The sequence below is a fragment of the Oncorhynchus nerka genome, linkage group LG14, assembly GCF_034236695.1.
Source record: "Oncorhynchus nerka isolate Pitt River linkage group LG14, Oner_Uvic_2.0, whole genome shotgun sequence".
Classification (NCBI taxonomy): Eukaryota; Metazoa; Chordata; class Actinopteri; order Salmoniformes; family Salmonidae; genus Oncorhynchus; species Oncorhynchus nerka.
Window position 1 is genome coordinate 21,547,589 of NC_088409.1, and position 17,291 is coordinate 21,564,879.

Below are 17,291 nucleotides of genomic sequence, written 5' to 3' on the forward strand. Positions count from 1 at the left end.
GCAGGCTGGTCCACATAACAGTCCCATGCCCGCTGGCAGGCTGGTCCACATAACAGTCCCATGCCCACTGGTAGGCTGGTCCACATAACAGTCCCATGCCCACTGGTAGGCTGGTCCACATAACAGTCCCATGCCCACTGGTAGGCTGGTCCACATAACAGTCCCATGCCCACTGGTAGGCTGGTCCACATAACAGTCCCATGCCCACTGGTAGGCTGGTCCACATAACAGTCCCATGCCCACTGGCAGGCTGGTCCACATAACAGTCCCATGCCCACTGGTAGGCTGGTCCACATAACAGTCCCATGCCCACTGGTAGGCTGGTCCACATAACAGCCCCATGCCCACTGGTAGGCTGGTCCACATAACAGTCCCATGCCCACTGGTAGGCTGGTCCACATAACAGCCCCATGCCCGCTGGCAGGCAGGTAGGTTGGTGACATAACAGTCCCATGCCCGCTGGTAGGCTGGTCCACATAACAGCCCCATGCCCGCTGGCAGGCAGGTAGGTTGGTGACATAACAGCCCCATGCCCACTGGCAGGCAGGTAGGTTGGACACATAACAGCCCCATGCCCACAGGCAGACAGGTAGGTTGGTCACATAACAGCCCCATGCCCGCTGGCAGGCTGGTCCACATAACAGTCCCATGCCCACTGGTAGGCTGGTCCACATAACAGTCCCATGCCCACTGGTAGGCTGGTCCACATAACAGCCCCATGCCCACTGGCAGGCTGGTCCACATAACAGCCCCATGCCCACTGGCAGGCTGGTCCACATAACAGTCCCATGCCCACTGGCAGGCTGGTCCACATAACAGCCCCATGCCCGCTGGCAGGCTGGTCCACATAACAGCCCCATGCCCGCTGGCAGGCTGGTCCACATAACAGTCCCATGCCCGCTGGCAGGCTGGTCCACATAACAGTCCCATGCCCACTGGTAGGCTGGTCCACATAACAGTCCCATGCCCACTGGTAGGCTGGTCCACATAACAGTCCCATGCCCACTGGTAGGCTGGTCCACATAACAGTCCCATGCCCACTGGTAGGCTGGTCCACATAACAGTCCCATGCCCACTGGTAGGCTGGTCCACATAACAGTCCCATGCCCACTGGTAGGCTGGTCCACATAACAGTCCCATGCCCACTGGTAGGCTGGTCCACATAACAGTCCCATGCCCACTGGCAGGCTGGTCCACATAACAGTCCCATGCCCACTGGTAGGCTGGTCCACATAACAGTCCCATGCCCACTGGTAGGCTGGTCCACATAACAGCCCCATGCCCGCTGGCAGGCAGGTAGGTTGGTGACATAACAGTCCCATGCCCGCTGGTAGGCTGGTCCACATAACAGCCCCATGCCCGCTGGCAGGCAGGTAGGTTGGTGACATAACAGCCCCATGCCCACTGGCAGGCAGGTAGGTTGGACACATAACAGCCCCATGCCCGCTGGCAGGCAGGTAGGTTGGACACATAACAGCCCCATGCCCGCTGGCAGGCAGGTAGGTTGGTCACATAACAGCCCCATGCCAGCTGGCAGGCAGGTAGGTTGGTCACATAACAGCCCCATGCCCGCTGGCAGGCAGGTAGGTTGGATACATAACAGCCCCATGCCCACAGGCAGACAGGTAGGTTGGTCACATAACAGCCCCATGCCAGCTGGCAGGCAGGTAGGTTGGACACATAACAGTCCCATGCCCACAGGCAGGCAGGTAGGTTGGACACATAACAGCCCCATGCCCGCAGGCAGACAGGTAGGTTGGACACATAACAGTCCCATGCCCGCTGGCAGGCAGGTAGGTTGGACACATAACAGCCCCATGCCCGCTGGCAGGCAGGTAGGTTGGTCACATAACAGCCCCATGCCAGCTGGCAGGCAGGTAGGTTGGACACATAACAGCCCCATGCCCGCTGGCAGGCAGGTAGGTTGGTCACATAACAGCCCCATGCCAGCTGGCAGGCAGGTAGGTTGGTCACATAACAGCCCCATGCCCGCTGGCAGACAGGTAGGTTGGACACATAACAGTCCCATGCCCGCAGGCAGGCAGGTAGGTTGGACACATAACAGCCACAGTGCCTCTCAGAGTTACGCAGCAGGACGCTCCATCCTCCAGCCACAGTGCCTCTCAGAGTTACGCAGCAGGATGCTCCAGCCTCCAGCCACAGTGCCTCTCAGAGTTACGCAGCAGGACGCTCCATCCTTCCTCCAACCACAGTGCCTCTCAGAGCTACGCAGCAGGACGCTCCATCCTCCAGCCACAGTTCCTCTCAGAGCTACGCAGCAGGACGCTCCATCCTCCAGCCACAGTGCCTCTCAGAGCTACGCAGCAGGACACTCCATCCTTCCTCCAGCCACAGTGCCTCTCAGAGCTACGCAGCAGGATGCTCCAGCCTCCAGCCACAGTGCCTCTCAGAGCTACGCAGCAGGACGCTCCATCCTCCAGCCACAGTGCCTCTCAGAGTTACGCAGCAGGACACTCCAGCCTCCAGCCACAGTGCCTCTCAGAGCTACGCAGCAGGACGCTCCATCCTCCAGCCACAGTGCCTCTCAGAGCTACGCAGCAGGACACTCCAGCCTCCAGCCACAGTGCCTCTCAGAGCTACGCAGCAGGACGCTCCAGTCTCCAGCCACAGTGCCTCTCAGAGCTACGCAGCAGGACACTCCAGCCTCCAGCCACAGTGCCTCTCAGAGCTACGCAGCAGGACACTCCAGCCTCCAGCCACAGTGCCTCTCAGAGCTACGCAGCAGGACACTCCATCCTCCAGCCACAGTGCCTCTCAGAGCTACGCAGCAGGACACTCCATCCTCCAGCCACAGTGCCTCTCAGAGCTACGCAGCAGGACACTCCATCCTCCAGCCACAGTGCCTCTCAGAGCTACGCAGCACGACGCTCCATCCTCCAGCCACAGTGCCTCTCAGAGCTACGCAGCAGGACACTCCAGCCTCCAGCCACAGTGCCTCTCAGAGCTACGCAGCAGGACACTCCAGCCTCCAGCCACAGTGCCTCTCAGAGCTACGCAGCAGGACGCTCCATCCTCCAGCCACAGTACCTCTCAGAGTTACGCAGCAGGACACTCCAGCCTCCAGCCACAGTGCCTCTCAGAGCTACGCAGCAGGACGCTCCATCCTCCAGCCACAGTGCCTCTCAGAGCTACGCAGCAGGACACTCCAGCCTCCAGCCACAGTGCCTCTCAGAGCTACGCAGCAGGACACTCCATCCTCCAGCCACAGTGCCTCTCAGAGCTACGCAGCAGGACGCTCCATCCTCCAGCCACAGTGCCTCTCAGAGCTACGCAGCAGGACACTCCATCCTCCAGCCACAGTGCCTCTCAGAGCTACGCAGCAGGACGCTCCATCCTCCAGCCACAGTGCCTCTCAGAGCTACGCAGCAGGACACTCCAGCCTCCAGCCACAGTGCCTCTCAGAGCTACGCAGCAGGACACTCCAGCCTCCAGCCACAGTGCCTCTCAGAGCTACGCAGCAGGACACTCCAGCCTCCAGCCACAGTGCCTCTCAGAGCTACGCAGCAGGACGCTCCATCCTCCAGCCACAGTACCTCTCAGAGTTACGCAGCAGGACACTCCAGCCTCCAGCCACAGTGCCTCTCAGAGCTACGCAGCAGGACGCTCCATCCTCCAGCCACAGTGCCTCTCAGAGCTACGCAGCAGGACACTCCAGCCTCCAGCCACAGTGCCTCTCAGAGCTACGCAGCAGGATGCTCCAGCCTCCAGCCACAGTGCCTCTCAGAGCTACGCAGCAGGATGCTCCAGCCTCCAGCCACAGTGCCTCTCAGAGCTACGCAGCAGGACACTCCAGCCTCCAGCCACAGTGCCTCTCAGAATTACGCAGCAGGACGCTCCAGCCTCCAGCCACAGTGCCTCTCAGAGCTACGCAGCAGGACAATACAGAAGCCCATTATCCAGCCTTTAAACCTCTTTACTGGGACACAGAGACATCTACAGCATAGGAACTAGGTTAGACTTATCACAGATCATAACAGCAAGGCCTGGAGGATTCTACAAGATACTATCATCCTGTTGAGAGGATAGTGTGAGTGAGTGGAGGCATGATGTATGGATCTGTGTTACCATGAGAGAGGCAGATCCACAGGGGAGCTCTCTCTCCTCTCTCCCTCTCGTCCCCTTCTCCCCTTTCTCCAGACATGACGGCACCTGCCACAAATTCCTGACGCACCAGTTCTTAGACTCACCCCGTGGCCACACACATTCACACACACCAACACACATGCACTATTCTATCTACACACACATTCACACACACACCAACACACATGCACTATTCTATCTACACACACATTCACACACACACCAACACACACACACACACACACACACACACACACTCACACACACCAACACAAACACAATTCTATTTACACGCACATTCACACAGACCAACACACACACACTATTCTATCTACACACACATTCAATGTTCTATCTAGTGGGTTGTATTCTGCTGCCTGGTCTTGTAGATGTTACCTAACTGAACCCTGAGGATGGTCTGTCTGATACTGTCCCCTTGTTTACTTTGTAAATCTCAAGAAAACCAGATGGGCCAATAAATGAAAGAACTGTCGCTACATCCAGTGACTGACATGCTCTGTACAGAAGTCTAAGTAATTGATAAATACTGTATAACCAGATGCTACTGAAGCACAGCAGGAAGGGTACGTAATGAGGACTCACAGAGAGACAGAAAGGTAGAGAGAGAGAGAGAGAGAGGTAGAGAGAGAGAGAGAGAGAGAGAGAGAGAGAGGTAGAGAGAGAGAGAGGAGAGAGGTAGAGAGAGAGAGAGAGAGAGAGAGAGAGAGAGAGGAGAGAGAGAGAGAGAGAGGTAGAGAGAGAGAGAGAGAAAGAGAGAGAGGTAGAGAGAAAGAGAGAGAGAGAGAGAGAGAGAGTAGAGAGAGAGAGAGAGAGAGAGAGAGAGAGAGAGAGAGAGAGAGAGAGAGAGAGAGAGAGAGAGAGAGAGGTAGAGAGAGAGAGAGAGAGAGAGAGAGGTAGAGAGAGAGAGAGAGAGAGAGAGAGAGAGGTAGAGAGAGAGAGAGAGAGAGAGAGGTAGAGAGAGAGAGAGAGAGAGGTAGAGAGAGAGGTAGAGAGAGAGAGAGGTAGAGAGAGGTAGAGAGAGAGAGGTAGAGAGAGAGAGAGAGAGAGAGAGAGAGAGAGAGAGAGGTAGTCTATTTTCTGTCATTTTAAGGTAAACAATGAAACTGACACAGTAACAGACAGTTTAAATAAAGGTCAAATGATGGTGGATGCATGCAGAAACACACACACACACACACACACACACACACACACACACTTGTGATGAGATTCAAGGTAAAAGGTTAGGGAGAAGCAGTGCAGTGTCTGTGACTGGTGCCTATAAGATGGATCAGTGTCTCACCGCCCCGGGCTTGTCTCACCGCCCCGCGCCCCGGGCTTGTCTCACCGCCCCGGGCTTGTCTCACCGCCCCGGGCTTGTCTCACCGCCCCGAGCTTGTCTCACCGCCCCGAGCTTGTCTCACCGCCCCGCCCGGGCTTGTCTCACCGCCCCGGGCTTGTCTCACCGCCCCGAGCTTGTCTCACCGCCCCGGGCTTGTCTCACCGCCCCGGGCTTGTCTCGGCTTGTCTCACCGCCTCGGGCTTGTCTCACCGCCCCGTGCTTGTCTCACCGCCCCTGGCTTGTCTCACCGCCCCGGGCTTGTCTCACCGCCCCGGGCTTGTCTCACCACCCCGTGCTTGTCTCACCGCCCCGGGCTTGTCTCACCGCCCCGGGCTTGTCTCACCGCCCCGGGCTTGTCTCGGCTTGTCTCACCGCCCCGAGCTTGTCTCACCGCCCCGGGCTTGTCTCACCGCCCCGGGCTTGTCTCGGCTTGTCTCACCGCCTCGGGCTTGTCTCACCGCCCCGTGCTTGTCTCACCGCCCCTGGCTTGTCTCACCGCCCCGGGCTTGTCTCACCGCCCCGGGCTTGTCTCACCACCCCGTGCTTGTCTCACCGCCCCGGGCTTGTCTCACCGCCCCGGGCTTGTCTCACCGCCCCGGGCTTGTCTCACCACCCCGGGCTTGTCTCACCGCCCCGGGCTTGTCTCACCACCCCGGGCTTGTCTCACCGCCCCGGGCTTGTCTCACCGCCCCGGGCTTAGCGGCCGGGCTGTCTCACCGCCCCGGGCTTAGCGGCCGGGCTGTCTCACCGCCCCAGGCTTGTCTCACCGCCCCGGGCTTGTCTCACCGCCCTGGGCTGCTCAGGACAGGGACATTAGTCACACACCGAGGGCCTCATGAATGTCATGACATTCTTTTCTACTAACTATCATTAATTATGGGCCTAATGAGCAACATACAATTAACACTGTCAGTCCACAGCAGTAGTTATGTCTCTCAAGAACAGGGTACTGAATCCTTGTCAACGGGACAGGGTATTCAGTCCAGCATTCTATAATGACAGATGAGGTTGTTAAAAGCTCCATCTGTGTGTGTGTGTGTGTGTGTGTGTGTGTGTGTGTGTGTGTGTGTGTGTGCCAACCACTGACAGCGTTGAGAGGTAGAGTGTTGGCTGACAGTGACTGGTCACGGGTGAAATGACAGGCACTGAGAGTCAGTGAAGCGTACGAGTGTGAACTGTATCCATACAAGGTTAGACAGAGGAGTGGACTGGTGACAGAGTGACAGGTAGATGTGGATGAGGCTTCACACAGACACATAAACACACACAATGATGGAGATATGGAGATGGGGGACTCTGCAGAGATGTGAGAAATCATGAGATGAGAGGGACTGAATACTGACACAAACAGATGAGATGTAGAATGGTTTATTCACATAGCAAGGAGATCCTGTCTGTCATCAGACAGAACACCATAAATCATACAGATGGAAGCTACAGCACATTTCCCCATCCAATGAACAAACAGACACACACTGCATATAAAACAGATGACTGACGTGACTGTGGCAAACAGAAGTACCTGTCCACGTCTTCTTGGTTTTAGCAGCTAGTCCTTGTTGTTTCTTCTGTTGCAGTGGAAGAACGATGGGGAACCACTTTTCAGGAATATCTTTGGGGATAGTCATTCTGACTCCTTAACCTAACAGGGACTAACGTAGTTAATCGGTCGATAGGTTTTCCCCGGTTCTGCTGAGCATCTTGCGCAGAGACAGACGCTCCGAGAGCTGCACCGAACACTCTTGGTCCAGTCCTGTCCCGTCTGCGTCTCCGGTTATAGATTAGGAGTGTGTCATACCATTACCGCTTCTCTCCCCCTCCCCCTCTCACCCTCTCTCTCTCTCACTTCTCTCTCTCTCTCTGCTGCAGAACCACTGAGGTCATTGGCTGTGATGCTGTGCTGCCAGCGCCACTCTCTCTGTGATGCTGTGCTGCCAGCTCCACTCTCTCTGTGATGCTGTGCTGCCAGCTCCACTCTCTCTGTGATGCTGTGCTGCCAGCTTCACTCTCTCTGTGATGCTGTGCTGCCAGCTCCACTCTCTCTGTGATGCTGTGCTGCCAGCTCCACTCTCTCTGTGATGCTGTGCTGCCAGCTCCACTCTCTCTGTGATGCTGTGCTGCCAGCTTCACTCTCTGTGATGCTGTGCTGCCAGCTCCACTCTCTGTGATGCTGTGCTGCCAGCTCCACTCTCTCTGTGATGCTGTGCTGCCAGCTCCACTCTCTGTGATGCTGTGCTGCCAGCTTCACTCTCTCTGTGATGCTGTGCTGCCAGCTCCACTCTCTCTGTGATGCTGTGCTGCCAGCTCCACTCTCTCTGTGATGCTGTGCTGCCAGCTCCACTCTCTCTGTGATGCTGTGCTGCCAGCTCCACTCTCTCTGTGATGCTGTGCTGCCAGCTCCACTCTCTCTGTGATGCTGTAGTGTAAGTGGTGCCTTCATGTCACTATGAATGAGATGCTTCTGGATAAGAGCGTCTGCTAAATGACTTAAATGTAAATGTAAATGTAATGCTGACGGTGCCGTTACCACACTGTAAATGACTGGAACCTGAAATAGCAGCATCTTCATCAGAGCCTGTCGCCAAGTCTAATGATGGAACGTTGTATTTCCTTTCAACAGGCTAAAGACCAATTGTTTGAATGTAGGGGGCATCAGAACGTTATGTCCCTGAACCTTTAGGCTACACGACTCTGATTCCACTGATTAACTTTAGTCATGTTAAATAGCATTACAAGTCACTGTAATAAAGTGATTCACATGATGATATTGGGAAATGGATACAGGACTTCTTCAACATGGGGCGGCAGGGTAGCCTAGTGGGAGAGTTGGACTAGTAACCGGAAGGTTGCAAGTTCAAATCCCCGAGCTGACAAGGTACAAATCTGTTGTTCTGCCCCTGAACAGGCAGTTAACCCACTGTCCCAAGGCCATCATTGAAAAAAAGAATTTGTTCTAAACTGACTTGCCTGGTTAAATAAAGGTAAAATAAAAAATAATAATAATTTGAAAAACGTGCTACTGCATTATTGGGCATTATAGTGCTACTGCATTATTGGATACCCTAATCAATTCCTTGGACGTGCCTTCCCTGGCACCAATTACATAAACATTGTCCTCCTCACAATAACACAGAGAAGCTGTCTCTGCATTACATAATCACCAAGGCTGTCCGTTTGCAGAGGGTTTCAACCAATAGCAGGCTGTCGTTGATGTTGTCAGGGCAACTGCCTCTGCAGAGGTGTGAGAGAAGCAGGTCACTGCAGGGAGAAACTGGGTGCCATCTTGGATCTAGCCATGAGGAGGGAGATGCAGCTGTGCTGGCATACGGAGCCAAGGTGACTCTCACAGCAGCCCAGTTGCCTGAGTGTTGGTAAGGAATGGGAGGGGAGAGGAGAGGAGACACTGCAGCGGGGATAAAGAGTTCTGGGCACGTGCCGTGTGTGGGGAGTCTCGTGGCATTAGAGGACACATCCAGACTGCTAAACACACACTTCTCTCTGATGTCTGCTTCTCTGACCTACTGTTCTGAATACAGTCTCTACAGTACCTGCTGTCTGCTTCTCTGACCTACTGTTCTGAATACAGTCTCTCCAGTACCGGCTGTCTGCTTCTCTGACCTACTGTTCTGAATACAGCCTCTCCAGTACCTGCTGTCTGCTTCTCTGACCTACTGTTCTGAATACAGCCTCTACAGTACTTACTGTCTGTCTGCTTCTCTGACCTACTGTTCTGAATACAGCCTCTCCAGTACCTGCTGTCTGCTTCTCTGACCTACTGTTCTGAATAGTTTCTACAGTACCCGCTGTCTGTCTGCTTCTCTGACCTACTGTTCTGAATACAGCCTCTACAGTACTTACTGTCTGTCTGCTTCTCTGACCTACTGTTCTGAATACAGCCTCTCCAGTACCTGCTGTCTGCTTCTCTGACCTACTGTTCTGAATACAGTTTCTACAGTACAAACTGTCTGTCTGCTTCTCTGACCTACTGTTCTGAATACAGTCTCTACAGTACTTACTGTCTGCTTCTCTGACCTACTGTTCTGAATACAGCCTCTACAGTACTTACTGTCTGCGTCTCTGACCTACTGTTCTGAATACAGCCTCTACAGTACTTACTGTCTGCTTCTCTGACCTACTGTTCTGAATACAGTCTCTACAGTACCTGCTGTCTGCTTCTCTGACCTACTGTTCTGAATACAGCCTCTCCAGTAACCGCTGTCTGCTTCTCTGACCTACTGTTCTGAATACAGTCTCTACAGTACCTGCTGTCTGCTTCTCTGACCTACTGTTCTGAATAAAGCCTCTCCAGTACCTGCTGTCTGCTTCTCTGACCTACTGTTCTGAATACAGTCTCTACAGTACCTGCTGTCTGCTTCTCTGACCTACTGTTCTGAATACAGCCTCTACAGTACTTACTGTCTGCTTCTCTGACCTACTGTTCTGAATACAGCCTCTCCAGTAACCGCTGTCTGCTTCTCTGACCTACTGTTCTGAATACAGTCTCTACAGTACCTGCTGTCTGCTTCTCTGACCTACTGTTCTGAATAAAGCCTCTCCAGTACCTGCTGTCTGCTTCTCTGACCTACTGTTCTGAATACAGTCTCTACAGTACCTGCTGTCTGCTTCTCTGACCTACTGTTCTGAATACAGCCTCTACAGTACTTACTGTCTGCTTCTCTGACCTACTGTTCTGAATACAGTCTCTACAGTACCTGCTGTCTGCTTCTCTGACCTACTGTTCTGAATACAGTCTCTCCAGTACCGGCTGTCTGCTTCTCTGACCTACTGTTCTGAATACAGCCTCTCCAGTACCTGCTGTCTGCTTCTCTGTGACCTACTGTTCTGAATACAGCCTCTACAGTACTTACTGTCTGTCTGCTTCTCTGACCTACTGTTCTGAATACAGCCTCTCCAGTACCTGCTGTCTGCTTCTCTGGCCTACTGTTCTGAATAGTTTCTACAGTACCCGCTGTCTGTCTGCTTCTCTGACCTACTGTTCTGAATACAGCCTCTACAGTACTTACTGTCTGTCTGCTTCTCTGACCTACTGTTCTGAATACAGCCTCTCCAGTACCTGCTGTCTGCTTCTCTGACCTACTGTTCTGAATACAGTTTCTACAGTACAAACTGTCTGTCTGCTTCTCTGACCTACTGTTCTGAATACAGTCTCTACAGTACTTACTGTCTGCTTCTCTGACCTACTGTTCTGAATACAGCCTCTACAGTACTTACTGTCTGCGTCTCTGACCTACTGTTCTGAATACAGCCTCTACAGTACTTACTGTCTGCTTCTCTGACCTACTGTTCTGAATACAGTCTCTACAGTACCTGCTGTCTGCTTCTCTGACCTACTGTTCTGAATACAGCCTCTCCAGTAACCGCTGTCTGCTTCTCTGACCTACTGTTCTGAATACAGTCTCTACAGTACCTGCTGTCTGCTTCTCTGACCTACTGTTCTGAATAAAGCCTCTCCAGTACCTGCTGTCTGCTTCTCTGACCTACTGTTCTGAATACAGCCTCTACAGTACTTACTGTCTGCTTCTCTGACCTACTGTTCTGAATACAGTCTCTACAGTACCTGCTGTCTGCTTCTCTGACCTACTGTTCTGAATACAGTCTCTCCAGTACCGGCTGTCTGCTTCTCTGACCTACTGTTCTGAATACAGCCTCTCCAGTACCTGCTGTCTGCTTCTCTGACCTACTGTTCTGAATACAGTCTCTACAGTACCTGCTGTCTGCTTCTCTGACCTACTGTTCTGAATACAGCCTCTACAGTACCTGCTGTCTGCTTCTCTGACCTACTGTTCTGAATACAGCCTCTCCAGTACTTACTGTCTGTCTGCTTCTCTGACCTACTGTTCTGAATACAGCCTCTCCAGTACCTGCTGTCTGCTTCTCTGACCTACTGTTCTGAATACAGCCTCTACAGTACTTACTGTCTGCTTCTCTGACCTACTGTTCTGAATACAGTCTCTCCAGTACCTGCTGTCTGCTTCTCTGACCTACTGTTCTGAATACAGTCTCTCCAGTACCGTCTGTCTGCTTCTCTGACCTACTGTTCTGAATACAGTCTCTCCAGTACCTGCTGTCTGCTTCTCTGACCTACTGTTCTGAATACAGTCTCTCCAGTACCGCTGCTGTCTGCTTCTCTGACCTACTGTTCTGAATACAGCCTCTCCAGTACCTGCTGTCTGCTTCTCTGACCTACTGTTCTGAATACAGTCTCTCCAGTACCGGCTGTCTGCTTCTCTGACCTACTGTTCTGAATACAGTCTCTACAGTACCTGCTGTCTGCTTCTCTGACCTACTGTTCTGAATACAGTCTCTCCAGTACCTGCTGTCTGCTTCTCTGACCTACTGTTCTGAATACAGCCTCTACAGTACTTACTGTCTGCTTCTCTGACCTACTGTTCTGAATACAGTCTCTACAGTACTTACTGTCTGCTTCTCTGACCTACTGTTCTGAATACAGTCTCTCCAGTACCTGCTGTCTGCTTCTCTGACCTACTGTTCTGAATACAGTCTCTCCAGTACCTGCTGTCTGCTTCTCTGACCTACTGTTCTGAATACAGCCTCTCCAGTACCTGCTGTCTGCTTCTCTGACCTACTGTTCTGAATACAGCCTCTACAGTACTTACTGTCTGTCTGCTTCTCTGACCTACTGTTCTGAATACAGCCTCTACAGTACCTGCTGTCTGCTTCTCTGACCTACTGTTCTGAATAGTGTCTACAGTATTTACTGTCTGCTTCTCTGACCTACTGTTCTGAATACAGCCTCTACAGTACTTACTGTCTGTCTGCTTCTCTGACCTACTGTTCTGAATACAGCCTCTCCAGTACCTGCTGTCTGCTTCTCTGACCTACTGTTCTGAATACAGTTTCTCCAGTACAAACTGTCTGTCTGCTTCTCTGACCTACTGTTCTGAATACAGTCTCTACAGTACTTACTGTCTGCTTCTCTGACCTACTGTTCTGAATACAGCCTCTACAGTACTTACTGTCTGCTTCTCTGACCTACTGTTCTGAATACAGCCTCTACAGTACTTACTGTCTGCTTCTCTGACCTACTGTTCTGAATACAGTCTCTACAGTACCTGCTGTCTGCTTCTCTGACCTACTGTTCTGAATACAGCCTCTCCAGTAACCGCTGTCTGCTTCTCTGACCTACTGTTCTGAATACAGTCTCTCCAGTACCTGCTGTCTGCTTCTCTGACCTACTGTTCTGAATACAGCCTCTCCAGTACCTGCTGTCTGCTTCTCTGACCTACTGTTCTGAATACAGCCTCTACAGTACTTACTGTCTGCTTCTCTGACCTACTGTTCTGAATACAGTCTCTACAGTACCTGCTGTCTGCTTCTCTGACCTACTGTTCTGAATACAGTCTCTCCAGTACCGGCTGTCTGCTTCTCTGACCTACTGTTCTGAATACAGCCTCTCCAGTACCTGCTGTCTGCTTCTCTGACCTACTGTTCTGAATACAGTCTCTACAGTACCTGCTGTCTGCTTCTCTGACCTACTGTTCTGAATACAGCCTCTACAGTAACTGCTGTCTGCTTCTCTGACCTACTGTTCTGAATACAGCCTCTCCAGTACTTACTGTCTGTCTGCTTCTCTGACCTACTGTTCTGAATACAGCCTCTCCAGTACCTGCTGTCTGCTTCTCTGACCTACTGTTCTGAATACAGCCTCTACAGTACTTACTGTCTGCTTCTCTGACCTACTGTTCTGAATACAGTCTCTCCAGTACCGGCTGTCTGCTTCTCTGACCTACTGTTCTGAATACAGTCTCTCCAGTACCGGCTGTCTGCTTCTCTGACCTACTGTTCTGAATACAGTCTCTCCAGTACCTGCTGTCTGCTTCTCTGACCTACTGTTCTGAATACAGTCTCTCCAGTACCGGCTGTCTGCTTCTCTGACCTACTGTTCTGAATACAGCCTCTCCAGTACCTGCTGTCTGCTTCTCTGACCTACTGTTCTGAATACAGTCTCTCCAGTACCGGCTGTCTGCTTCTCTGACCTACTGTTCTGAATACAGTCTCTCCAGTACCGGCTGTCTGCTTCTCTGACCTACTGTTCTGAATACAGTCTCTCCAGTACCGGCTGTCTGCTTCTCTGACCTACTGTTCTGAATACAGCCTCTACAGTACTTACTGTCTGTCTGCTTCTCTGACCTACTGTTCTGAATACAGCCTCTCCAGTACCTGCTGTCTGCTTCTCTGACCTACTGTTCTGAATACAGTCTCTACAGTACTTACTGTCTGCTTCTCTGACCTACTGTTCTGAATACAGCCTCTACAGTACTTACTGTTTGCTTCTCTGACCTACTGTTCTGAATACAGCCTCTACAGTACTTACTGTCTGCTTCTCTGACCTACTGTTCTGAATACAGTCTCTACAGTACCTGCTGTCTGCTTCTCTGACCTACTGTTCTGAATACAGTCTCTCCAGTACCGGCTGTCTGCTTCTCTGACCTACTGTTCTGAATACAGCCTCTCCAGTACCTGCTGTCTGCTTCTCTGACCTACTGTTCTGAATACAGCCTCTACAGTACTTACTGTCTGTCTGCTTCTCTGACCTACTGTTCTGAATACAGCCTCTCCAGTACCTGCTGTCTGCTTCTCTGACCTACTGTTCTGAATAGTTTCTACAGTACCCGCTGTCTGTCTGCTTCTCTGACCTACTGTTCTGAATACAGCCTCTACAGTACTTACTGTCTGTCTGCTTCTCTGACCTACTGTTCTGAATACAGTCTCTACAGTACTTACTGTCTGCTTCTCTGACCTACTGTTCTGAATACAGCCTCTCCAGTACCTGCTGTCTGCTTCTCTGACCTACTGTTCTGAATACAGTCTCTACAGTACCTGCTGTCTGCTTCTCTGACCTACTGTTCTGAATACAGCCTCTACAGTACCTGCTGTCTGCTTCTCTGACCTACTGTTCTGAATACAGCATCTAACAGACTATCACTACTCCAGTCTCCACATGTCCAGGAAGTCCAGTCTGTTTCTCAGAGACCACAACAACATGTGGAGTTGCTACATCCATTTTTGGACTCACAAATGAATCATTATGCCTCATGAGCTTAAGTTCAACTGTCGTACCCCATCAGAACCCAGAATAGAAGTTTGTTTTATCCCAATGTTTGTAAACAATATACACACCTATCATTTTGATATCATGGCTGGTCAGTCCTTGCATCCATACCTCTTTCTATGAATTTGAGAGTGGTTACATTTCTCAGGACCCATCCTTCAATTTTCAAAACACAGACCATCAAAAAATCTGTGTTTTAAACCCATTTCACCTGCATTTTAAATGGAAAGTCAACAGTGTTTTTCTGCATCAACAGAGTAATCAGGTACGTGCAACTCTAGTTTTCATTTACAGAAATACATTAGTACAACACGTTCTGCAGACAATAGCTTCCCTTTCATCAGACAACACAAGTGCAACGCTATTTGGCAACCAGCCACACAATTAAATGAGCTTACAATGAAAAAGCTATGTATTTTTTGCAAAACGATGCATGGCCTTGTATTTCAAATGTTTATTTTGTGTTATTTTACCTTCATTTGACTAGGCAAGCCAGCTAAGCTATTTTCAAAGACGGCCTAGGAACAGTATTTATCATAGAAAGAACGTAGCCTGCTACATGTCCTGATGTTTTGATTGAAGTTACTCTTGCATTTTACAGGAGAAAACTAGGCTACAACGAGACAAGTACCAGACAAAAGTTAGTACATATCAGTCAGAGCACTGTCTGTTGATAGAACGCCTGTTTGTGAATTCTCATCCGAGTGAAGAAGTGCAACTGAAGCACAAAATGAGTCTGATGCTGAGCAGAAATGACAATAAGAAGCATGTTATATCTGTGTTTTCAAAACGCAACAAGATATTTCTTATCAAATCCAAATTATTAATATAGCCCTTCATACATCAGTTGATATCTCAAAGTGCTGTACAGAAACCCAGCCTAAAACCCCAACCAGCAAGCAATGCAGATGTAGAAGCACGGTGGCTAGGAAAAACTCACTGGAAAGGCCAAAACCTAGGAAGAAACCTAGAGAGGAACCAGGCTATGAGGGGTGGCCAGTCCTCTTCTGGCTGTGCCGGGTGGAGATTATAAACCTAGAGAGGAACCAGGCTATGAGGGGTGGCCAGTCCTCTTCTGGCTGTGCCGGGTGGAGATTATAAACCTAGAGAGGAACCAGGCTATGAGGGGTGGCCAGTCCTCTTCTGGCTGTGCCGGGTGGAGATTATAAACCTAGAGAGGAACCAGGCTATGAGTGTTGGCCAGTCCTCTTCTGGCTGTGCCGGGTGGAGATTATAAACCTAGAGAGGAACCAGGCTATGAGGGGTGGCCAGTCCTCTTCTGGCTGTGCCGGGTGGAGATTATAAACCTAGAGAGGAACCAGGCTATGAGGGGTGGCCAGTCCTCTTCTGGCTGTGCCGGGTGGAGATTATAAACCTAGAGAGGAACCAGGCTATGAGGGGTGGCCAGTCCTCTTCTGGCTGTGCTGGGTGTTTTATCTTTTTTGTATGCGTGAAAAATGCCTAAAAAACACAAACGTATTCTGCATTAACGCAACCCCTGGCTTTTACCAAAACAGAGGCTGCGGCCGCGTTGATATTGTTTCAATTAAAGATGGATCCTTTAAAGGAAATGATCATCAGATACTACAAGAACTACACGTTAGTGATAAGCAACCCTGACTGACTCCCTCATGTCTCTTGGCTTTAGCTCAGTAGGTAGGTGTTGTTGCGGAGAGGACGAGGTCAAAGGAGGGTGAAGTGTAGCTGAGGTGGTTTGGTGAACTACTTGTCTGACTCCTGAAGACTCATGGAGCCTCATCTTTACCTTGGTGGCCTAACACACCACATCAACTACAGCAGAGCAGCTGGGATTAAAGGGTTGGAACAGGTGACTGACCTGGAGGAGGCCTCTCTTTGAACATCTCCACTCTGTTGTTGACCCTCCACTATGGCCCATGGGACTGTCTACAGGAGGAGAGGAGAGGAGAGGGGATGGGAGGGGAGGTGAGGGGAGGAGAGGGAGGGAGGGGAGGGGAGGGAGAGGGGAGGAGAGGGGAGGGGAGGAGAGGGGAGGAGAGGAGAGGGGAGGGGAGGGGAGGAGAGGGGAGGGGAGGGAGGAGAGGTGAGGGGAGGAGAGGAGCGGAGAGGGGAGGGGAGGGGAGGGGAGGAGAGGAGAGGGGAGGGAGGGGAGGTGAGGGGAGGAGAGGGGAGGGGAGGGAGGGGAGGGAGAGGAGAGGAGAGGGGGGGGAGGGAGGGGAGGAGAGGAGGGAGGAGGAGAGGAGAGGAGAGGAGAGGAGAGGAGAGGAGAGGAGAGGAGAGGAGAGGAGAGGAGAGGAGAGGAGAGGAGAGGAAGAAGAAGAAGAAGAGGAGGGGGAAGAGGAGGAGGAGGAAAACAAAGAAAAACAATGTCAACATCCAGGGTATTCAGAGTCAGACATGAGGTAATACACTTAGTGAGGGACCTGAATGATGTGGCAGGATTTTGACCCAGACAATGTCTGTTGTTCAGACCTCTTATTTGAATGCACTTACTGTGATGTGCATGCAAAGAAAGAGTCCTTATGTTTCAAAAGGAATACTTTGTTGATTTTGAAATGCAAGGACAATATTTCTCAAGGACACTATTTCTCAAGGACACTTTATTATATGGGCCTATCTGAGCAGCTTTTCCCTCCGCTCTCTTGTGTTCTAAGTGGCTCTGAATAAGAACATGTTAAATGACTATCATGTAAATGTGACAGCTGAGCTGCAGGTGTTAAGGTTAGGCCTTGAGAGAAACTGAGAGAGGAACTGATCTCTCCTCCAAGCCAG

General features: G+C 51.4%; 1 protein-coding gene across 1 annotated transcript in view; it reads right to left on the reverse strand.

Annotated features, from left to right (window-relative positions):
• Positions 1 to 7,239, reverse strand: part of LOC115121846 (phospholipid-transporting ATPase ID-like) — a 116,289-nt gene extending 109,050 nt beyond the window's left edge. The window contains exon 1 of the mRNA XM_065027758.1: positions 6,969 to 7,239. Coding sequence (XP_064883830.1) covers positions 6,969 to 7,074 — 106 coding nt within the window. The 5' untranslated portion in view covers positions 7,075 to 7,239. The remainder of the gene's footprint in view (positions 1 to 6,968) is intronic.
• Between the last annotated feature and the right edge of the window lie 10,052 nt (positions 7,240 to 17,291).